Here is a 25,061-nt window from a genome sequence, read left to right as displayed (position 1 = left end):
TGTATTTTATTATTATCTCTATTGTGAATGGAATCTGATGAGGTCTCTATTTTTTGGAAAGTTATTCACTTTGTAGAGCTACACTATAGCTATCTCATTTAATTGCCCTTATAGTTATAATAATTGTTTGTTTTTAGCTATAATGGTTAATTTTCTTGGGCTTCCATGTTTTCAAACATATTATCTACTACTAATGATAATTTTGTGTCTTTTTTTGCAATGTTTGTATCTAATACAAGATTAGCTTAAGTGGAAAAAATAAACAATAATAAACAATAAAAATAAAAAGATGGACAGTAACAATGGTGATGAGATATGGAGAAACTGAATCCTTGTACGTTGCTGATGGGATATAAAATGGAGCAGATGCTTTGGAAAACATTTTGGCAGTTACTCACAGTTGAAGGTGGAGTCACTATGTGACCCGGAAATTCTCTTAGGTGGACAGCTAAGAAAAATAAAAACATGTTCACATTAAAAACTTGTACATGAATGCTCCTAATTGCAGTTTTCTTAATGGCCAAAAGGGGAAGCAAGACAAATGTCTGTCAACTGATGAATGAATAAACAGTGTGGCATCTCTCTACATGGAACATCTTGGGGCAATAAAAAGTAGTGAGGTCCTACACACATCACAGCATGGAGGAACTTTAAATACATTATGTCAAGTCAAAGAATCCAGTCACAAGGACTACACGACTTTATTCACAGGAAACGTCCAGAATGAGCAGACCTATGGAAACAGCAAATTGGTGGTTGTTTCGTGCTCAAAGGAGAAGGATTGGGACTGATTGCTGATGTGCTTCCTTTTTTGTGTGAAAAATGCTTTCAAGTTAGTTTGGAATATGTATGGGTAATTCTGTGAAAATACTAAAAACCAGGAATTGTACATTTAAGTAGGAGAATTTTGTGATCTGTAAATTATATCTCAATAAAGATGTTAACAAACAACAGATGCTGTTTGGGCATGACATGTGTAATTTTCCCTCTGTGTATGTCTGAGGCATGAAAATAAGCTTAAAGAATGTAAGATAGCAGCATCCACTGATGCGTGTGTGCATCGCCTTTAACTCGCTAGCGGGAGGAGGCGTGTCAGCAGACTTCTAGTGTGGAACGGACCTGCACACCTGAAATAAGCCTCCCATCTGGGTCGCGATAGAATGGTCTCTGAACACACTGAGACTCGACTCAATGCGGTTTTGTCATCACGTTACTCAGTGACTTAGGTTTGTGGGTTCTTCTTTTTGTCACCATCGTGGTGCTGCTGAGGTTGTTTCCCTCTTCTTCTAGAACTAGGTTTTTTAGGCACAAGACCACACAGAAAACTTTCTTCATAGACAGGTATGTGTATCACGTAAGTTCTTGATTGTAAGATACAGACAGGAGTGTCACAGGGCAACATCTGACTCCTTCCTTAATAGAGCTGACACCTGCCTTTCACTTGCCTTCATTGCTTCCCAGGTCCTGCTGCCTGGAACGCAGACGTGACAGCTAGAACTAACTGCTACTCTCCTAGACCATAATGACAAGGTGGCACACTGAGCTGGAAGTAGCCTGGGTCACCAAGGACTTCACGACTCTGCTGTCATCCCAGCCCTAGACTACTTACCTGTCGGTTTTTGTATGAGTCACTAAAACATTAGGCTTTTTCAGGCCACTTACTTTGGGTCCTTCCTACTTGCAGGTTAGCCTGATCCTGACGGAACGGGTTTTGGTATTAGGGCTTCACAAGATAACTGGGAGGCTTTTCATCTCTCTCTATAGCCTACTGTGGTGCAAACAGTGAGGGACAATTTGATCCTTGCTGGTTTGACAGAAACCTGCTGTAAACCACATGGACCTGCCATCTTATTAGTGCTTCTTCTATAGGTTGTCACTTTATTCTAGAGTCACTTTGTGTTTTATTGAGGTTTGTAATTTTTTTTTTTTTGCAGTACTGGGGTTTGATCTCGGGGCCTCAGACTTGCTAGACAGGTACTGTACTACTTGAGCCACTTCGCCAGCCCTATTTTCCTAGAATTTTAATTAGAATGTCTAACTCATTAGTTTTATTCTCTGGTGCAATAATAAAAACATTTATGGCTATGAATTTTCCTCTGATTGCAGCACTGGCCATATTGCAAAGCTTTTGGTATATACATTTTCATTTGGAATATATATTTTCATTATATTTAAAACTTTTAGCTTTTCTTTGAAAAATGTTATAAAATTTTGAAGTGATCAAATGAAATTTGATTTTCCTTTTGGTAGTAATTTCTAGTTTTATTGCCCTATAGAGTGGGTAGCTTGGGAAATTTATATTAAAATTTTGATATTTTCTTTGTGGCAAGAATGTGCTATTGAGTTTTACAAAATTTTCATGGATTTAAAGAGTATGTCATTTCTGTAAGATTTAAAGGAACAGAGTGGTGAAAATATATTCCTAACTTGTCTCTTCTTTTTTATGTATAGAAGTTTAAATTTGGCTTTTGAATTTTAGTTTTCTTAATACACACTGATATGGAAAAATGTCTTAAAACAAAAATGCTCAGTCTTGCCAGGTGCTAGTGGCTCACCCATAATCCCAGCTACTCAGGAGGCAGAGGTCAGGAGGATCGTGGTTTGAAGCCAGCTCAGGCAAGTAGTTCATAAGACCCTATCTTGGAAATAACTAACACAAAAAGGGGCTGACCGAGTTGCTCAAGTGGCAGAGGGCCTGCCTAGCAAGCGTGAGGCCTTGAATTAAAACTCAGTATCACAAAAATCAAAACCAAAACCAAAAACGTTAGCCTTCTGCTCTTTTCTGCCACCTTTCCATGGCTACCTGTGAGTGTATCATGTAGCAACATATATGGGCTGCCGGCCCAGCCTCCCCAGGTGGCTATGCCAATGGCTAGTCATCTGCACACAGAAAAGCTGGTCCCATTCCCAGACCAGACATTGTGGCTGTCAAACATCTAGTGCTTGACAGCAGCCCCCGAGAAAGGAAGCGACTGCTTCCCATCTAATGGGCAAACAGCGCCTCTCAGTAATTCTCTCTGGAGCTGCCTCCTCCATAAGCCTTCACACAGCCTCCTGCTCAGCTGGATGTTTGTTAAGGCATCTTTGGGGAAATGACAGTTGGTGCCAATCACAGGCAACCAAACCTTCTGGTGTCACCCACACCCTGGGTCTTGGTCAAGCAGTTGCTCCCCAGAATCAGACATCTTAGAGACCCAGGCACAAACTGTGCCTTTGCACTTCCCTACATACTTCCAATCTCCACATGACTTTCTGTGTGTCATATGCAAAGGTTTAGAGGGACACCTAGGTTTGGTTTGAAAAACCCCAGAGTTGGGCTGGCAGAGTGGCTCAAGTGATAGGGAGCCTGTCTAGCAAGCATGAGGCCGAGTTCAAACTCCAGTACCACCAAAACAAACAAAAACAGAAAATCCCCAGAGTCAGAATTCTGCTGATGTGGCTGGGGTTCTGAGCCACTCCCACTTTACCAGTGACAGTCACAGAAGAACATAATAGAGTACCATGGATCCTTACTGTGTTTTAATTCCTGCTAGCCTTTCCCCCTTCTCAAGGTGCAATGACTCATGCCTATAATCTTAGCTATTTGGGAGGCAGAAACTGGAAGGATAGTGGTGCTAAGTCAGTCTGGGCAAAAAAGATTCTTGAGACCCCTTCTCAAGGAATGGCTCGGCACACTGGAGAGCACCTGTGATTCCAGCTACTAGGGGAAGCACAAATAGAACTGTGGCCCAGGCTGGCCTGGGCGTAAATGTGAGACCTATCTCAAAAATAACCAACATAGAAAGGGCTGGAGGGGTGGCTCAAGTGGTAGAGCACCTGCCTAGCATGTGTGAGACCGTGAGTTCAAACCCCAGTACCACCACCACCAAAAAAAAAAAAAAAGAAAAAAAGAAATGGTACACTCCAACAATTGGTGCTTCTACAAATTAAGTGCCCTTTTGTTTCTTCGTGAAGCCACAGTCTCAAATCTGAACAGCTTCTGGCGGTTAGAGTGGAGAAGACATGGACCCAGGAGGCTCTCTCACCTCAGCTCTTAACCCCACATGTGTGTTGCTCCCCCTCCTACAGTGGCTAGTTTTCATAGGACCACAGAACGGTGTATTCAAGAGAAGGCCTCGCTTTCACAGAGCGTTTTATGCAAAAAAAATAGTTTCCTTTGCATAAAAATGCATTGTACCTTTTAAAAAAACAGCGTGAAGTTACGTGAAGTTGCGAAGAACAGCTTCAGCTGTGTGGCTCATGAGGTACTGACGACGTGCCCACGAGCGAGATCATATCCACACAGAGGCAGCGGCTACCTCGTTCTTTCTTGCTTGTTAAGTTGGGATAGTTTGGGGGACACACTGGACCAGAGCTACATAGCTTAGGCAGGTCACAGCTTCTTGCACAAGCTGTGACATGTGGTGGGAATAATCACCCCCAACTGTCAACCCCTTATGCTGAGGTGACTAAGGCACACGTACTTTGTGCTCTGAATGGATCTAGGACATATTTGTGTATTTCTACTCTATCTAAAAGAGGTTAGGACCAGTATGTGATTTGGCTTGGACTTGCTGGCCCTTTAATCACTGGCCCTCATTCCAGGTCCAGTTGCAAATGAGTTCTTAAGTTTGGAGGCTTCATTTTTCACTTGACTCAGTTGATCAAAACCGAGGCGATTAGAACCATGAGCAAAGGAAGCAGAGCCCTTGGCTCCTTTGACGTGGGTGACAGAACCAATAACGTGATGCATAAACAAGGCAGAAAAACACGCTACTGCCTCGGTAAGACCCAAATGGAGCAAGGTGAGAGGGGAGCAGGCTTCAGAGCAGGTGAACTTGCTCCATGTCAAATGGAGCTCCCCTAGGATGGGGGCCTTGGCAAAATGGATTCCTTTCCCCAAACTACAATCCCCAACCTGTAAACGGGGATAATAATGTCCTTATTCAATTGCTATAGCAATTAAGTAAAGCACGCACAGCACTTACAAAGGTCAGAGCCACAATCACAGCTCGCCTCCTTCGCGCGAGCCCACGGCTGGAGGCCTGAGCCTCAAGCGCTCACTGCAGCCCTGCTCCCAAAACGCCAGCAAGTACCGAGGGGGCAGTGCGTCTGGGAAACCCGTAACTGACCGTCCAACGCCTCGACAGTGAGCAACAGGACCCCAGGCCGGGCGCCCCCCGCTCCCGCACCACGGTTCTGGCGAGGCCCAGGGGCGCCTCGAGCACTGCGGCCCGGGTCCCCGCCCCCACCCGGGCGCCTTCCTGCGCAGGCGCGGCCACGCCCCTCTCCAAGTGACCCTCAGCGCCACAGAGAGGTGGACCACCTTTCACTCTTGGGAGTTCGAGCCCAGCCCCATTTCTGCCTGAGCAAGCAGAACTGACAGCCAAAGTGCGGTGCCTGCCCAAATTGGCAAATAACATTGTTTTAGAGTCACCTTTCACAGCTCAACTCCCCTTCCTTTCCTTGCTCTTGATCTAACCGGACAAATCCGACCACTCTGAATCTTGTACAGCAGATACCTTTAACTCCAAACATCCTTGGTCAGTGCCACCCGGGACAGCCAAACATCCGAGTTTTCTTTAATAACTGCTAGGGCACAGGTCAAGAAGAGGAAGGAAATGGCCAGCGTGAGGCCCTCATCTGGGCCACTCGGGACTGAGTGAAATTATAGAGGCAGCTGGGCTGGCTGGCAGCTCTCCCTAAGAAGAGTACCCACCCCACGTGTTCATGTGTGGTGCTAAGGAAACTGTATAGCAATACAGAGCTCAAAACCTTTCCTCAAAATTCTTAGCTTTTTTCATTAAAATTTTTTATTTCATTAAAAATGATTCCTTTCTTACAAATTTACCAGAAAGTATGACCTCTATTTCAGCTATTCAGTTTAAAAACATAAGGAGGGCATAAAAGATTTACAAACCAGAAAGGTGTTCTCTGGGAACCACCTTTCTGATGACTCAGTTAAGTTGATCAATTCCTCTGGGGAAACTCCAGGTAGAGCAGGCCTGGGTCAGGTTTATCTGCACTCAGCTTTGGTACTGGACCATGGGAGTACAGTCCAGGAAGCCTTCGGCCTGAGCCTGCCTTGCCCAGGCCTGCCCATGAGAAGGACCTACACAGGAAGGCCAGCTAGTGTGCACATTGAGATGTTTCTTTCTGAGGTTTCATTAATTGTGGACCAACAAAACAATGGCAAGATTTGAAGGATGTGATGTATTGCAACAGATTCAGCACACACTGAAACTCTAGTGCGAAGCTGAAGGAAAACTGGCTTCAGACCAAAGCGCCTGGTTCAAAGCACAGGTGCCTTCAGTGTTGGGGCAGGCCAAAGACATTTTCCTGGCACCACTCTGAGTGCCCACCCTTCTTGGGCATGGTCTCCTGCCATTCAGAACCCGTTCAATAATAAGAGCAGCAAATATGCATTCTCCTGTTTACATAACCTTGCATTTAAAGTATATTCTGGGAACAGGGCAGCATGAGATTTTATGCCAGATCTGGAGATTTAACTAACAGTCCCATCATTACCAAATCCCCTTACCCCTGTGAGAGCAAGGAACACTTTGTTCCAGTTCCTTAAAAAGTCTGAAGTTACAGTGGAAATGTTAGGAAGAACTACAGACTATAAAAAAAGCTATACATTTCCAGCAGGTGTCACGTGGCACTCTCCCTGAAGGGAATCCACAAACTCAAAAGCAACAAGTATGCTGGGCGCCATCCAGATGACACCTGCCAGGACCTTTTGCTGTCAGGAGTCCTTGGTCATCTCCATCAGCAAACTGAAGAGGACTTCCCTTCGGTCTCCATGATCTCACTCTCCAGAAAAGCTCAAACTGCAGACACATTGCTTTACCGAACCTAAAAAGGAACGGTCAGTCAGGAGACCTCAGAAATGTTTTCTGTGATGTGTTCTTACAACAAGCATGAAAAAATCTTGTTGCACTCCAAAGAGGGCTACCACAAGGCACCTGCAGGAAGCAGAGACTTGGAGGAAATGAGCAAGAACTGCTGTCAACTGAGGAGGTACATTCATTTCTGACACAGAAGAATCATGAAAATAGTAAATGCTGCCAGCCTTGAATTCCCTGTACGAGTCAGACAACCAGCAAGACTTGCACCTGGCCACTGTGCTGGTCTGCCATGCCTGCTCTTGGGCTATGTCCGGCAGAGCTTCAGTGGGAAGTTCTCAGTGATGAGATGGTCAGCGTGAAGCAGCACAACAACGTTAATCTCAAATTCTGTGAAGAGAAGAGAGAGGGCTTATAAACACTTGCACTGAGCAGAAGCCAAATGCCAGCAACACCACAGGCATGGCAAAGTCTGACAGTGAGGGAACATCCAGACATCACAGTCTGTAGTGTCACTCTGCACTTCCAGTAAACCAGCGAAGACCACCATACTAATATGACTACCTTTGTAAGCTCTTTCACAGTAAAGTTCTGTCTTGCTATCTAGAACAGTAAATGATCAGGTGTAGCCAGCCACACTTTCCTTGTCTGATTTCTACAGAAGCTGAGATCCCTCCTCAACTTAAAAGTACTTCTGAAGCAAAGAACACACTCTTCAGAATCACATACATAGTATGGAGGATAAAAGGAAAACCTGCCTGACACTTGTCACCAAGGGGAGCAGAGGTAGGAGGACACACCCAGGGCCGGGAGGGAGGCCACCTTTGGGAATGGAAGCTGGGCTGTAAGAGAGGAAATGTACTCTGCACTTGAAGCCCCTGGTCCCTGTGGACTAAATACATGAGGATATACTACATTTTTGATAATAATCATGAATGTAGTTTTCAAGACCCTTGCGGGTCAAGTCTGATCCTGCAAGGGTCTTTCCATGACTTCTGTGTCCTGTGTGTCTGGCGGGCAGTGGAGTCTGCTGTCTTGTTTACTGGCCCAATGCCATGGCTTCATCAGGCTCTCACAGAAGAACACAGAAACTCCACAAGTGTTAACTTGTACTCCTAACCCCACTGGGCCAGTGGTGCTTTGGGACTCATGGTCACAGCACAGACAAACAGGAGACACAAAGAAGTGCTCAGTGACTCAGTGGCAGGTATGGCAAGCCTTCCCTTGCACATAATAAGGTTTGGTGAGGATACTGCACTTATGTTTTGAATTGCATTACTGGGGACAATTTAAAGTAAACACAGGGTGTAATTGTTTTTAAATCCACAGATTCTCACTCGATTACTGATAATGCACATTCTAAGATTTAGGGGGACTATAATATTAATAAAAACATATCAGCTTTAGGTATAAGTTCCATTTCTCAGTGAAGCACTATAATAGTAGAAGCAATTACCAAAATCCCCTCATCACATATATGCACCAGTGAACCTCAGGAATGGCTCAGAAACTGTCCCAGGAAAACCCGGGGAATGATCTCTCTGTGGTGCTTCCACCTGCTGTGCCTCTGTCCACTTCTCTGTAGGTAGGTTAAGATAATGACAATTCATTAACAAGACAGCTGGTGTTGGCCTGTAGTCCCAGTTCCTCAGGAGGCTGAGGCAGCTGGATTACTTGAGTCCAGGAGTTCTAGACCATTCAGACCCCATAGCAAGACCCATCTCAAAACCATTCCCCAAACCAAACCAAAGACCTAAAATCACACATGTTCATGGAAAATGTTAAGGAAAAGCAGCAGGGTAGAAAAGTGTCTGGGCTATCATTCAGATCTGTGGTCAAATATGCACAGAAAGAATCTTGGAAAATGACCAGACATCCTGAACTGGAGCCTTCTTGGTGTCTCTGCTTGTTATCTCCTCAGGAATCTTCCCGTAACCTCCCATCTATACCACTCCACTGCTTCCTTGCTCTCATTCAAGCCCATTTTCTTCACAGAGCTTAGTGTCACCTGCCCTGATATAAAGGGACCTCTTTACTTATATGTCCCTGTGTAATGACTTATGCTCCACAAGAGCCACAGCTACTCAATGCTGTGACCTCTGTGTCAGCACAGCAGCTTCTCAGTGAGGTTTTGTTGAGTGACACAAGGCCTGAGCCATGTCATCCCAGCAGATCCCAGGGGTCATGCCCTTCCCAGAATCCCTGTGGCCAGGAGCTGAGTGAACGCCACTTACCCACTTTGAAGTTGGTGGTCTCCAGTGTGGGGCAGGTGAACAGCCTGGGGAAGACCATGTATATAGGGACAGAGAGGCTCCTACAGACATCCCCATCAGCAATTTGAATATTCTGAATCTCTGTAGCATCACGGGCATAGCCTTCCGCACACCCTGGGAAGGGAGGAAATGCCGGGTGAGGGCACAGCAACTGTCCAAGTGAACTGATCGACAAGATTCTTTTCAACACTGCCAACCTGCATCAACATGCTCACCTACTTCTCCGTTTTGTTCTTCAAGATTCTGGATGGTTCCCTTCCCTTCCACATTTCGTTTTCCTCAAGCATACTGCACTGGTGGAATATGTGTCCCCACATTTTATGTGCTAGAAACTTAATCCCCAAATTAATGTATCAGTGACATTTGGAGGCAGGGCTTTTGGGGTGACTGGGTCATGAGAGCTCTGCCCTCATGAATGGACATGGCTTAATGGGTTATGCAGGGAGCAGCTTTGTGGTAAATCAGTTCTCTGGCCCATTTGCTCTGTCTTGCTACCTAATGCCCTCCACCATCTTAGGATGCTGCAGGAAGGCTCCTGCCAGATGCTGGAGCCATGTTCTCAGACTTCTCAGCCTCTAGTACCATAAACCAAATAAAACTTTATTATTTGTAGATTACCTAGTCTCAGGTGTTTTGTTCTAGCAACAGACACACTGTTATTCAGCATCCTCCCACATCATGTTAACTGCTGACCACACAAGGGCAACTGGCAGAGGCTCAGGCCTCCTGCAGCCTCCAAAGGCCTTACCACAGGTCTCCACACGGACCAGCTGAAGCTCTATGCTTCGAATGGCAGCATCTGAGTGCTCTACAACCAGTTCTCCTGTCAGTGGCTGTGTGATAGCACAGTTAGTTGAGTTAAGATGTCCTCTAATGAGGAATTTGGGAAGCAAGGCTCTCTAAAACAAACAAAAACAAGGATATCAGGAATAGAAGGGAAAAGGAGAAATTACTCAAAAACCTTGGTACAAATAAAAGCTTTACACAAAGTTGGGTATAGTTGTTTTACAACCTACTGGGACCCCATTTCACAAAATGGGGGGAGAAAGGAACAATAGTAATTATGTCTTCTTTCAACTTGACTGTAAGAGCTCAAATTGTAAAGGACTCTGTGTTTTTAAGGCACCTAACTGGACACGACCTGTACAGAATTACCCAATCACTCAGACAGTCATTCCCGACATTAGACTGATCAAGAAAGCTCTTCTCACTAGGCAATAAGACACAGAATATAAAGTCTGAGAAGCTACCCAGGGTGTTTAAGGACATCTAAAAATAAATAAATAAATAAAAGACATTTTTCAAAGATAATCAATTTAGAAATGTTCCCAATTATTCAATTTTGAAAAGCCATGAATTTTATTTCAAGGAAATTTTAAGACAGCAATTTTCCTCCATGCCTGATGAAAAGCTTCTGAACTTTTCTCTGTAGACATAGGAAACTGGCCAAGGGTGACTGGTAATAGACTTGTGGAAAAAACAGACAGCCAGTCACTTCAGGAGTCTTTACCTCCACTGTATCCCATTTACTGAAGGGAGTTCAGGGTTTAGTACACCACTATCCAGTAGAAACAACTCAAGCTACAAGTGTCATTTGAAATTACATAATTTAAAATCTGTAATTAGTCACATACGTAATTCAAAATTTTCTAGTAGCCACATTAAAAAAAACAGGTTAAATAAACAAATACATCCAAAATATTATATCTACATACAATCAATATAAGAATTACGAACAATGCTTTACATTGTCTTTTTCAAACTAGTCTCTGAAATTAGGTTGGTACTTTCAGCTTAGCTCATCTCAACTCAGACCAGGCATATCTCAAGTGTCAGTGGCCACCAGACTGGCAGGTGTGGCCCTCATAGAGTAAGGTAGTACTCTACCTGGTGGTCCCCAAATGTCTAGATAGAAGTGTTTTAAAAGTAACTGCAAGTAACAGTCATGAACCAGTGGCTCACACTTGTAATCCTAGCTACGTGGGAGGACTGTGGTTCAAGGCAAGCTAAGCAAATAGTTCATGAGACCCCAGCTCCAAACAAACCGGAGCAAAATGGGCTGGAGATGTGGTTTAAGCAGTAGAGTGCCTGCTTTGCAAGCACAGAGACCTGAGTTCAAACCCCAGTCCAGTCCCACAAAAAAAGAAAACAAACAAAATAAAATCAACCCTACAAAGTACAAGAAGCTATTTGTTGAGAAAAGTAACAAACAGCAGCGGTTCATATAATTCTTTTAAGCAGCTAATGAAAAAAAGAAAAGCTTTCAACGTTCAGTTCAAAGTACTGACAAACCACTCACCTTCCCTCTCTTCCAGTGATGTTAGCATTTACAAATCAAAACAAGCCCACGCGATTTTCCGAGTCTGATGCCAGCCTTCCTATGCTTTCTGCAAGCTACCTTATCCTCCCAATAAATCTCTTTTCTACTTGGAAAACAAAAGGAAAAAAAAACCTACCAGTAGTATTTTATGAATAATTTTATTTTAGCTGCTTTATGTGTTATTTTCTCATTTTCCAACAATGAACACGAATGCTTCTGTCATAATAAAAGAAGTTCTTTCTCATTTACAAAGAAACAGAGAGGCTGGTCTGAGCGCATTGGCGTTCACAACTAATTGATCACAAATAAATGGAAAACAACCCTACATCTAGAAAAGTGACAAGGAATGTCCCCGGGAGTTAAGCACCCAGTTAAGCATTTCTGTCAGATAAAAAGATTATTGGGGTTAAGGGTAAGGCTCAGTGGTAAAACGCTTGCCTAGCAGGTGCGAGGCCCTGGGTTCAATCCCCAACACTATAAAGAAGAAAAAATGACTGCCCAGGAAGCTGCACAGAATTCAGGGGCCACAGTCCTAAAGCCAGCAGATGGGATGGTATCCATGAGGCTGTATGAGATGCTTGTGGCCAGAAGTGGGTCCCAGAGGAGGCAATCACAAGTAACTCTTCAGAGGACTGGAACTTCCCACCTAAGAGACTCCAATGGCAGCCTCAGGGCAAGGCAGGGCAGTGTCCCAGGTCATTTATGGCCAGGGTACAAGACAGTGAGTCACTGCCTAGAAGATAGGCCACTTACACACACCTCCCATAAGCTGTGGCACACTCAAGGCAAAACTCAGTGTGTGCTTAAACGATCTCACCAGGGCTGGGACAGGCAGTCTCATTAGCAAAACCAGATCCTTGCTTATAAACTGACAACCAAAAATCAACAAACATTTGAGGAACATAAAAGCAAGAAAAAGTGAAATCCACTCCACACCCAGAAAAACCCACCCGAGGAACAGAACTGATGCACATAGCAGATGAAAGGGCCCTGCGTCTGCGTCAGGAGAGCCTGTCCTGACCCAGGGCTGGAAGTAATGTTCAGTACGGGCTGAAGATATGGAACACACTGGACTGGCCCCGTGGGGTCATGAACTTTCTAGATGCTGGAGAAGAGAGTAATGGGAACTGGACACAGGAGTGGCTATTTCCTTCCAGAGCCTTCTGAAAGGTTCCCCAAAATACACTCCTTGCCTTAGTTTTACCTCCCAAGGGATAAGATTGATAACCACTGCAGTGCCCCAAATCTCCTAAACTATCCCAACCTAATTCTAATTAGTATAGGCCAGTGAGTAAAATGTAGAGTTAAAAAGAAAGGTTCATCTAGAAAGATCTGTAGAAATATACTATGGTATCATCAAAGAAAAAAAGATATGTGAATTCATGGCAACGGAGGAGCATGCACAGAGTGGACACAGCCAGAGGAACTGCTGTGGGTACAACGCAGCCTGCAGCCCCACAGCCAACAGAGGCCAGCCTGAGGCTGCCACAGAGAGCTGCACAGCCCCGGTCCAGATGCAGGGTGGCTGGGGTCACACTGCCTAGGCTTCTGGGTCCTTACTGTATCTACCCCTGCCATGAGGAAACCACCACTGAGGCAAACTGTTGGAATCTTTAAAAAGCACTTTGCTGACTGCGCTGTCAGTGGGAATGCCAGTGGGAGACTCAGCAATATGCATCAGTAGAGGATGACAAGAGGTCAGTTGGGCGGCCCAAGTGTTGCCTGTGGCTCCTACAAGAAATAGAGGGCAGCCATGGAGGCAGGCTGGAGCTTGGGGCCCACCACGCAAGAAAACAGGCAAGACAGTTAAAAAGTCATGTAGAAGCCAGGCACATTGGCGCATTCCTGTAGTCCCAGCACTTGGGAGGCTGAGGCAGGAATATCACGCCTTCCCCCACAAAACAAACACACTCATAAGCACGTAAGGAACATTAACATACAGACAGCAATTGATGACCCAATTCCCAACTAAAGAACTGGGCAGTGGTTGGTCCTGGGGTCGAGTTACCAGGAAAACCCATCAGGTGAGTGCGAGGCCTGTGATACCTCTTTGACATTCTGCAAGGTTTCCGGCGTGATCGTGAAGTCCACAGGACTCGGAGTCAACTTCCCCTTCTGAGGCTAAAATGAGAGGTAAAACCACAGGCAGTATGGTGAGTGTCTGGGATCTGCAGGTCGAATGGCTGCCCCACTTTAATCAACTGAATGTCAACACAAGGAACTAGAAGGGACTTAGCACCAGAAGGTAAGAGACTTGGGCTATGCTCTTTGTCAAACTTCTACAGTTTCCTCAACTGTACAATGAGAATTCAGACATCTAAATCTCCAAGGGACTTTATGGATTCAGAATTTTAAAATCAGAGCTAAGGAATAGAGCAGAATTACTGGGAGATGTTTGTTTTACATCTTTCTTAGAACAAGAGCTGACACAGTGTCTACTGCATGCTGCTTAGTCAGCATGATGAACTGTAAGGAGCTGGTCATACCTCCGTCATATTTCACGAGGACAAGGAGACACACAGAGCTCAGGGGCTGGCTCACTAATGGGCATGCGTGAGAGTTAAGCCTAAACAGTCTGACCAGTGCTGTTAGGCACTACTACTGAGCTCTGTCTACCTAGAAGAACCAGAACTACACAATGAATTAGACATGCCACCCAAATTAAGTAAGTGATCACTTCCACATTACATAATTCCTGAATCCATCCACATAGCCAAGCATCACTAGAGCCTGCCTGGCAGTTTGTACCCAAAGTCTAGGATCTGGAAGGTCAGCAAGACCCAGGGATCCAGGAGAATCAAAGGCATGACCAATGTGCCAAGTTTACTCACCTTCCAAAGGCTTATTTCCAAGGACTTCTCTTTTGGAATATACCCTTTAACTTAATAGGCTCATAAATACATTCTTTAGTGAAAATATTCTTCCACACAGCATTTAACATAGAATGTAACTTGTAGACTATAGGCTACAGCATGCTACAGCCGTTTTGTGAACCATGAACACAGTCCCCTGAAGGCTACATGGTGACAGACTGCTGTGCAGAAAGACGGAAGCCTCAGAGAGCATCCTATGGAGGGACAGGAGCTCTGTGTCACAAGGGTTTGCAAGGAGGCCTAACTTGGTGGCAGGTGCTGAGTTTAGGCTAATGTTCCTTCATAAAATTTAAGGCCTTTTTTTTTTTTTTTTTGTATTTAGAACATAAAAAGACTATGTGTCCTTTTAAGGAAAAAAATCAACTTTTAAAAATTTATTCTTGCTTCAATTTGAAGACCATGGATGGAGAAAGGGAAAATATCCATCTAAACCATGAAACTTCCAAAGAGAAAAGAAATATTTTGATTCTATTTTATATATATTTGTATTACACAGTTTAATCACCAAGAGAGACACTGTGACTATTAAAAACCTAATGAGAGGGAAACTATAAATGTTAGAAGTCCTAAAAAGTCTCAAAAATGAAGGTCTAATGAATAGTTACATTCATTGTAACTACTGAAATTAACACATACCCAGAAGACGTAAGTCTTGCATTTTTACTTATTACTGCTTAAAGGATTCCAAAGACATTTCCTAACAGTGTAATAGAAATACAAGTGAAAATATTCCTGAAAAGCCAAACTGCCTCACAAGACATACTGTCATGCTCTGTTCACTGAGGCATGTGGGAAAGACCGGCATATGCAATGCTTTGCTCAGTACACAGTGGCAGTGGTGCCCTAACCTGAGTAGCCCAGCCAAGAACACAGGTGGTGCCGCTGCCCTTGAGTTGGGGCAGTGGCTGCAGCCTACCCAGAGCTCATGAAGCAGGGCATCTCCAGCTTGATGAAGGCCTCAGGAGGGTCCCAAGACAGCCCCAGCTGTACTGCCCACTCTACGACAATTCTCAGGCCTCAGAGTGGTGCAACTCCAGCATTCTGCTAACTCTGTTCTGAGGTGCTCACATGCACAGAGGGAGGGAACTGGGCTACGGCAGGTGCCAGGATGAGACGGAAGAAGGGGCCCTTGCCTGGAGGTGTGAGCACCAGGAGAAGGGAAGGTCAAGGTGTGGCTCTCTCCGTGCAACAGGACCCAATGAGGCCTGAGAGAAAACCAAGAGACCCAGCACTGGAAGCAAGAGTATCTGTCACCATGTATCACATCCAGAGCAGGATCTGACAGACACTGCTGATTCTGAATAACCAAGGAAAAGCACGAGGTGAGCTGTGGAAGACACCACCACAAACTCCCCAGGCAACTACAGTGGTGGTGGGCAGGGACCAACTACTTGAGCTGGCATGGGAAAGGCTTTTAAAGGACATCTGTTGCTGTAACATTTCAGCAGGTGTGAGGACAGGCCAGCCACTGCAGCCCTGAGGCCCCTGTTCTCCCTGGGCAGGAGGACCAGGGACACAAGACCCTGACCATTCTTCATGAGGGCCATGTTTCCAAATTGTGTTTGTCATGGTAACCTCAAGGGCTGAGGTGATGTCCCACTCCAGGACACAGGGTAGGCCTGTTTACTGCCTGTTGTAAAAGTGCAGAGTTCTCAGGTGAGTCACAAACCTTGCGGGTGGGTGTCCACTGGCCCCCATGGGACCTTGGGCCACAGGAATGAGGCCTCATGATGCCACTGTCTCTGAGCAGGCATCTGAAGTCTTTGGCCGGTACCCATGAGAAACTATGCAGCATCTTAATACCTTGTAATCTGGGCATGACCACAGACCCCACCGGAGAGCCCAGAGTTCCCAAGGCAAAGCTTACCACAGAGTGAACGATGAATTCACAGGTCTTGGTCAAGTCCTTGGCCAACAGAGACCGCCTCATGTCACAGCGCAGCACGTACTAGATGAAGAGTCGAGAGCTATCTCAGTGGCTTTGCTCTCAAAGGGACAAACAAGTCAACATTCTAGGGAAACTTTGTCCAATGAATGCATTACGTGTTTATGTTAACCCTTTATTAGCATACATAAAAGAGGGAGTTAATGTTCAAAATAAAGGCATTTCTAATAAAAAACAACAAAATACACAAAAACATTTTAAGGTCATTGTCCTGACTATGCCCACAGCTATTCTGAAGTTGGACCCCCTAGAAAACATGGTCTCACTGACAATGTGCAGAAAAAACAGAGTGAGCAACACACTTGGGCAGTGCTCAGAAGCAGTTATCCCCTCACTATGTGAGCCGGAAAAGTAACACAACTTCTCTGAGCCTCCCCTTCTATATGGGGATACTAATACCTGCCTACAGGAGAATCCAGTGAGACAAGCCATGGGGAGCAACAAGCACGGGCCTGGCACACAGTGGCCCTTGGTAACCTACACCAGAACACCGGCACCTCACAGACCATTGCTCTTCATTCACTCCCTTGCTAAGCACCGTGCTGTGTGCAGAGCACAAGGCACCAAAGCCAAGTTCAACCACCCTGTCCTCAGGACCCCTGGTTACCAAAGAGAAGCAACATGCAGTAGTGATGGAAGACCTGGGACTCCAGGGGACCTCCAACACTAGTTTTTCATATTTAAACTCGGAGAGAAATAAAGAAGGGAAATCCTTAAAAAAAAGTTTTTTAAAGCATGTAATGAAGCCTCCATATCCACCAGCCAACTTGCAGTCAGCTGAGGGCCAGCCTCATTTATCCACCCAGCCCTTCCCATCTGCCAAGCAGTGTGTGTGTGTGGAAGCAAAAGGCACAAGGAGGAAGAATGTGGCACCACACCAGCTTTCACTTGGCCTGTTCATTTTCTAGCCAGTCCTGGTTATTTTCTCAGCTGGGCACTGCTGGTAGGTCTGCTGCAAGAGGGACTCTGTCCTTCCCAGGAAATGTACACTGAAGAGCTAGTCTGGACTGGGATGGTAGCCTTACATCCCTGTCTGTGAGCTGAGACTGCTTGGAAACAAGACTCTGAGGCATAATCACTGTCCTAATTCCAGTCTTCAAAAAAAGCCATCAGGGGCTCAGGGTGTAGCTCTAGAACACATGCTTGGTATGCACAGGCCCTGGGTTCCATCCCACCACTAAAAAAAAAAAGTCCACACACCCTCATACAATTCATGTTTAATAAAGTTAGTCGTTGATTTAGTCATCCAGGAAAAACTTTAGAATTGTGTGAAAAGTATTTTTCTAACCTAGGACTATATGCACAGTGGTGAGTCTTGTAGGAAGCTAAATTCTTGTGAAGAGCCTATTCACATGAAATAAGTTCCTATATATTTAAGGTACTACTGGGAGCTAAAACATTTTTATAATCATCCTTATCTCAAGGATCGTAATATTTATATATGTACAAATGCATGGATGTATTTTCTAACAAGATTTCAATCTAGATTCCCAACCAGACATGCTCAGTGAGGGCAAGTACTATATATGTATGTGTGTGTGCACAGCCATGCACACTTACGTGATGTATACTGCCTTCCTCCTGTACAACATGCTGTTGTAGCATGCACAATATTTTGCTCTGTCTTGCCTGATGTTTCTGGTTCTTTCCCCAGTAGAACGTCCCCTTCCTCATTTTCAAGCTCAGGTTTAGGCAGGTGACCTTAGTCACCTCTCTCTCTTGTGCAGAAGGAAGTCCCCTTCAGGGACCTCAGGAAACAGTCCTGTTCTGCTGGAGTTGCCAGCCTAGTAGACTGAAGCTGCAGCCTCCTGAGGGCAGCCAGCTTTGCCATGGCAAAAGACGAGTCTGCTTGAGGATGAAGCTGGCATAGCAGAAAGGCAAGCTCAGCCAGTCTGGAGCCCTAGCCTCAAATCTGGCTGTGCTCTTCCCCTGGGATTGCTAGTTCTATGAGCCCAGAGCCCTGGTCTGTCTAAGTCAGTCTGAGTTGGACCTGTACCTTGTGAATGGAAAGGTACAGGCACCAACTTTGGTTATTTGTAAAACATGAAAGCAATAATTAGTAATTTAAGGGAGTACTCAGCCAGCGAGGGAGGGAGCAAGGTGAAGCAAAGGCGGAAACACCATGTCATGTTCTGGGAATGGTGTTAAGTTCTTCTCTTTCCACTGCCTCTGGGCCCTTGTTTGCCTAAGTCAATCTCATTTGGACTCTGTAACTTGTGAATGGAAGGAACTGAATGACAGGCATCAACTTTGAATGTTAATATAAGAATTGTTGTAAGGCTGACAGAAGGACAGTTATTATTAACTCACGGATTCATCACTCAGCAAATAATTCACTGAGCACATTCTATGAGCCAGCCCCTATGCCCAGCTTTTCACATGATTCCCTCATTAATCCCCCAGGAGCCAGGTCAGGGAGGTCACAGAGTGGGCTGTAAATTCACACCTGCCTACTGCCAACCCCACACTGGATCCTTGTGCAACACTGCAGCAGGACTGTGACTTCAGCCGGATCGTCTCACTTCGTCATCTTTCCCATGGCCTAAGGAGTGATCCAGATGGTACAAGTGAAGGGAGGTCAGAGGGCATCAGGAAGTCAGACTTCAGCAGGGTATCAGAAGGAAGTGCAAGACTGGATCTTTTCTTACTATCAATAAACAGGACATCTACTGGAATAAAGACAGAAGCCTGTCAACAGATTTAAAGCAGACTCCTACCAGGGGGCATTTTTAACTGTGGAAAAGGATGACTAGAATCTCTATAAACTAATTCTGAGTATGCAATTCCAGCAGACATGGTGGTTCTGCTATAATCATTTGTGCTCTAGTATAAAATCTTGCTAGTATGGCCACCATGGTAGAACAAGCATAATAGAACTTTAGATAATTTTTAAAAGAAAAAGTAGTTGCACAAAGCACAACTAAAAAAGACTGACAGATCCTCATACGCAATAGCTAATAGAAAAGATGAAAAATACGCTCAACACAACCAAGAAGAGTGAAAGCCAAAGCTGTCAGGCCTTCCCTGAGAAATAAAGCAAACAGAGCAAAGTAAGTCGAGTGGTGGCGTATGCCTCCCACCATTCAGGAGGGCAAAGGGAGAGGGTCTCAAGCTTGAGGCAAACCTGGACTACAGAGCAAGTTCCAGATCCTGTCTCAAAAGCACAAAAGTGAAACAGCAAAGCAAACCAAGCCCTGTAAGTTAGAAATTTAATACAGGCTACATTTTAAATCCTTTATTCTGTCTTGTGATTTTTACAGTATGTTACTACAACACAGCTCAAACTATAAATGAAAAAGTTCGAGAATTCCAAGATGGTGGCTAGAGGTAGGAAGCAGAAAGCGACCCTCCTATAGTGAAATCTTGGAGAGACGTTGGAGACACACTTTGCAGGCATAATCACCGAGAAAAGGCATAACTTTGACTCCTCCACATCTCCAGCCGGCGCAGAGAATCTCCACTTCACGTTAAACGGAGAACCGAGGAGGCCCCCGGGCCGCCAGTGGCCGGCGCCCATACGGCTTGGGAAGACGCGGACCAGGTGAGCTTCGCGGTACCGCGGTTCCCCCACAGACAAGCCTGGGCCAGAGCAGCATAGCCCCCTGGACAGACTGACCTCCACCCGGGAAAAAAAGAGAAACTGAGTACTAAGCAATAAGAACAGTTAAGACACGCTGGAAAGAGGGCGGGGCGCCCTGAGCGCTGAAGATTGGGGGAAGGGAATCCTTCCCGGGACTGTAAATAAACGAGCCAGGCGGGCCGGAGAGGCTCTGGCGGGAGCGGGGCGCGCCAGCAACCAGGAGCGGGGACGCTTGTGAGAGGAGGGAACACCCACTTCCCACATGAACTGTAAATAAACACGCAGGCCTGACAACGCCGGGCAGTGGCACCTTTCCCAGTGCTTGGAAAGGGGAAAGCCTGTAGCAGAGGCCCCCCTCCCCCGCACAGGAGAACTCTGAGCAAACAAAGCCTGTGGGACCAGGTGAGCGCTAAGCTCACCCCAGAGATCTGCATAAATAACGCCGCCAGCTACAGGCTGAGAGCAGCAGGCAGGCAAGCCACAGTTGCAGATACCACTCTCAGAACTGCCTCCAGACGCTTTTTTTTCTTTTTCTCCCTACCTTTGATGAGAGAACAACCGAATTACACCTGCAAGCCGAAAAACTTACTGAAACTGTATTGCATTTGAACTGGGGACACTTGGTGGGGCTTTTTTTTTTTTTTCTTTTCATCTGTGTGTGTGTGAGTGTAGTTTTGTTCTACTTTATGCATTCCCTTTGATGAGACAACTACAGAACAACATCTGAGGCACCAACTCCAGGACTGGAGATTGAGACGGATATCCAAATTATTAAGACTGAAATTGCATTGCATATAAACTTGGAAGTTTTTTGGTTTTTTGTTTTTTTTAATTTTCTATTTTCCATTTTATTTTAATTCATTTTATAAATAGATATTACTTTCATATACTTATTTTTTATTTTTTTTATCTTTGATTTTCAATCCTCTCTCTGTCACTCTATTGTCTGTTCAGCTTACTGTCGATTAGTACACTAACACTCCCTGTTTATACCTTTGAAACTCTCTTGTCTGATACCTTGTTCTGCTTTCTCCCTCTTGTCTGTATATTTGTTTTCCCCTTTTCTTTAACTTCTTGCTTTCCATCTCAGCTCACTCTTCCATTCTCAATATTACCATTGTTATTATTACAAGCTAGAAAATACTTAATTACACACAGTACAGGGACAGTAACAACACCAAGGACAATGACAGGAAGACAGAAAAAACAAGGAAACCAGTTTCCCCACAGCAAAAAATTAGTACAGGAACCAGAGGGGAATGAAGAGAACAGAAACTCAGAGCCAGACTCCAACAAAATGAAGATAAACTATGCCAAAGGACCCAATGAAGCCTACAAGAATAATTTAAAAGAAGACATACTACAAGTACTCAATGAGAATTTTATAGAGATGATACTGGATAGGGTCAACCAAAATGTACAGGAGACACTCAAGAAATTCCAAGACAATAAAAATAGAGAATTTGAAAAAGCAAAAGAAGAAATAAAGGAAACCATAGAAGCACTGTATAAACACCAAAGTGAAAGAGAGAACACAATGAATAAATGGATAAATGAACTCAGGACAAAAATAGACAATAATAAAGAAGAAAACAGCCAGGATATGGAAAACCTCAGAAAAAAGAACGAAACAGAGCTGCAAAACAAAACGGAAGGCCAATCCAGCAGAATAGAACAAACAGAAGACAGAATCTCAGAACTTGAAGATGAAATGGTAATTAAAGGAAAAACTGAAGAACTACTAATTAAACAACTCAAGACCTGTGAAAAGAAAATGCAAGAACTCACCGACTCCATCAAAAGACCAAACTTGAGAATCATGGGCATCGAAGAAGGAGAAGAGGTGCAAGCGAAGGGAATGCGTAATATATTCAACAAAATAATAACGGAAAATTTCCCAAATCTAGAGAAAGATATTCCCATACAAATGCAAGAGGCCTCCAGGACACCAAACAGACCAGATCAAAATAGAACTACTCCACGACATATCATCATTAAAACAACAAGTTCAGAAACTAAGGAAAGAATATTGAAGGCTGCAAGAGAGAAAAAACAAGTAACATACAAAGGTAAACCCATCAAAATCACAGCAGACTTCTCAACAGAAACATTAAAAGCAAGAAGAGCGTGGGGTGAGATCTTCCGGGCACTGAATGAAAATAACTTCAACCCCAGGATACTCTACCCAGCAAAGCTATCATTCAAAATAGATGGAGCAATAAAAGTCTTCCATGATAAGCAGAAACTAAAACAATATGTGACCACAAAGCCACCATTACAAAAGATTCTGCAAGGGATCCTGCACACAGAAAGTGACACCCAACTTAACCATGAAAAGGCAGGCAGCACCAAACCACAGGATAAGAAAAAGCAAGACAGAAGAGAGTAACATCAAGTTAGGTACACACAATCAAACCTTCAAACAACTAAGATAACTAAATGGCAGGAATCACCACATACCTATCAGTACTAACACTTAATGTTAATGGACTTAATTCACCCATCAAAAGACACCGTTTGACAAAATGGATTAAAAAAGAAGATTCAACAATTTGTTGCTTACAGGAGACTCATCTCACCGACAGAAATAAGCATATGCTTAGGATGAAAGGCTGGAAGAAGATTTACCAAGCCAATGGCCCCCGAAAACAAGCAGGAGTAGCAATACTTATCTCTGACAAAGTAGACTTCAAACCTACATTGATCAAACGAGATAAAGAAGGACATTCCATACTAATAAAAGGGGAAATAGACCAAAAGGAAATAATAATCATCAATCTGTACGCACCCAATGTCAACGCACCCAATTTCATCAAACATACCCTGAAAGACCTAAAAGCATATATAAACGCCAACACAGTGGTTGTGGGAGACTTTAACACTCCATTATCATCAATAGATAGGTCATCCAAACAAAAACTCAATAAAGAAATCCAAGATCTAAAATATGCAATAGATCAAGTGGACCTAGTAGATGTCTACAGAACATTTCATCCAACCTCTACACAATATACATTCTTCTCAGCAGCCCATGGAACCTTCTCCAAAATAGATCATATCCTAGGGCACAAAGCAAGCCTCAGCAAATATAAGAAAATAGAAATAATACCATGCATACTATCTGACCACAATGCAGTAAAAGTAGAACTCAACAACAAAAGTAAAGACAAAAAACATGCAAACAGCTGGAAACTAAATAACTCATTACTTAATGAAGAATGGATCATCGATGCAATAAAAGAGGAAATTAAAATGTTCCTGGAAGTCAATGAAAATGAAAACACAACCTACCGGAACCTATGGGACACAGCTAAGGCAGTCTTGAGAGGAAAGTTTATAGCCATGAGTGCATATATTAAAAAGATTGAAAGATCCCAAATCAATGACCTAATGATACATCTCAAACTCCTAGAAAAACAAGAACAAGCAAATCCCAAAACAAATAGAAGGAGAGAAATAATAAAAATAAGAGCTGAAATCAACGAAATAGAAACCAAAAAAACCATACAAAGAATTAATGAAACAAAAAGTTGGTTCTTTGAAAAAATAAACAAGATCGATAGACCCCTGGCAAACCTGACTAAAATGAGGAGAGAAAAAACCCAAATTAGTAGAATCAGGAATGCAAAAGGGGAGATAACAACAAACACCATGGAAGTCCAGGAAATCATCAGAGACTACTTTGAGAACCTATATTCAAATAAATTTGAAAATCTTAAAGAAATGGACAGATTTCTAGATACATATGATCATCCAAAACTGAACCAAGAGGAAATTAATCACCTGAATAGACCTATAACACAAAATGAAATTGAAGCAGCAATCAAGAGTCTCCCCAAAAAGAAAAGTCCAGGACCTGATGGATTCTCTGCTGAATTCTATCAGACCTTTAAAGAAGAACTGATACCAACCCTCCTTAAACTGTTCCATGAAATAGAAAGGGAAGGAAAACTGCCAAACACATTTTATGAAGCCACTATTACACTTATCCCAAAACCAGGCAAAGACACCTCCAAAAAGGAGAACTATAGGCCAATCTCCTTAATGAACATTGATGCAAAAATCCTCAACAAAATAATGGCAAATCGAATTCAGCAACACATCAAAAAGATTATTCACCACGACCAGGTAGGCTTCATCCCAGGGATGCAGGGGTGGTTCAACATACGAAAATCAATAAACGTAATAAACCACATTAACAGAAGCAAAGACAAAAACCACTTAATCATCTCAATAGATGCAGAAAAAGCCTTTGATAAGATCCAACATCATTTCATGATAAAAGCTCTAAGAAAACTAGGAATAGAAGGAAAGTTCCTCAACATTATAAAAGCTATATATGACAAACCTACAGCCAGCATTATACTTAACGGAGAAAAATTAAAACCGTTCCCTCTAAAATCAGGAACCAGACAAGGATGCCCACTATCTCCACTCCTATTCAACATAGTACTGGAATTCCTAGCCAGAGCAATTAGGCAAGAAGAAGGAATAAAAGGAATACAAATAGGTAAAGAAACTGTCAAAATATCCCTATTTGCAGACGACATGATCCTATACCTTAAAGACCCAAAAAACTCTACTCAGAAGCTTCTAGACATCATCAATAGCTATAGCAAGGTAGCAGGATATAAAATCAACATAGAAAAATCATTAGCATTTCTATACACTAACAATGAGCAAACGGAAAAAGAATGTATGAAAACAATTCCATTTACAATAGCCTCAAACAAAATCAAATACCTAGGTGTAAACCTAACAAAAGATGTGAAAGACCTCTATAAGGAAAACTATACACTTCTGAAGAAAGAGATTGAGGAAGACTATAGAAAGTGGAGAGATCTCCTATGCTCATGGATTGGTAGAATCAACATAGTAAAAATGTCGATACTCCCCAAAGTAATCTACATGTTTAATGCAATTCCCATCAAAATTCCAATGACATTCATTAAAGAGATTGAAAAATCTACTGTGAAATTTATATGGAAACACAAGAGGCCACGAATAGCCAAGGCAATACTCAGTCAAAAGAACAATGCAGGAGGTATCACAATACCTGACTTCAAACTATATTACAAAGCAATAACAATAAAAACAGCATGGTACTGGCACAAAAACAGACATGAAGACCAGTGGAACAGAATAGAGGATCCAGATATGAAGCCACACAACTATGAGCAACTTATCTTTGACAAAGGAGCTAAAAATATACGATGGAGAAATAGCAGCCTCTTCAACAAAAA

General features: G+C 43.6%; 1 protein-coding gene across 7 annotated transcripts in view; it reads right to left on the bottom strand.

Annotated features, from left to right (window-relative positions):
• The window catches only part of Vps26c (VPS26 endosomal protein sorting factor C), a 50,173-nt gene that overhangs the window by 833 nt on the left and 24,279 nt on the right, over positions 1 to 25,061 (bottom strand). For 4 of the 7 annotated variants that reach the window (XM_020174724.2, XM_020174723.2, XM_074072666.1 and 1 more), the window contains 5 exons: positions 16,161 to 16,241; positions 13,467 to 13,541; positions 9,849 to 9,999; positions 9,062 to 9,214; positions 5,767 to 7,217 (listed from right to left, as the gene is read on the bottom strand). In XM_020174724.2, coding sequence (XP_020030313.1) covers positions 7,135 to 7,217; positions 9,062 to 9,214; positions 9,849 to 9,999; positions 13,467 to 13,541; positions 16,161 to 16,241 — 543 coding nt within the window. In that variant the 3' untranslated portion in view covers positions 5,767 to 7,134. Of the gene's footprint in view, positions 1 to 398; positions 449 to 5,766; positions 7,218 to 9,061; positions 9,215 to 9,848; positions 10,000 to 13,466; positions 13,542 to 16,160; positions 16,242 to 25,061 lie in introns of those variants that run through there. The other 3 variants (XR_012447850.1, XM_074072667.1, XM_020174725.2) reach the window with 3 other exon arrangements.

This window comes from Castor canadensis, chromosome 5 (genome assembly GCF_047511655.1).
Source record: "Castor canadensis chromosome 5, mCasCan1.hap1v2, whole genome shotgun sequence".
NCBI lineage: Eukaryota > Metazoa > Chordata > Mammalia > Rodentia > Castoridae > Castor > Castor canadensis.
Note: the sequence above shows the minus strand (reverse complement) of the source record. Positions and strands in the feature narration are given on the sequence as shown.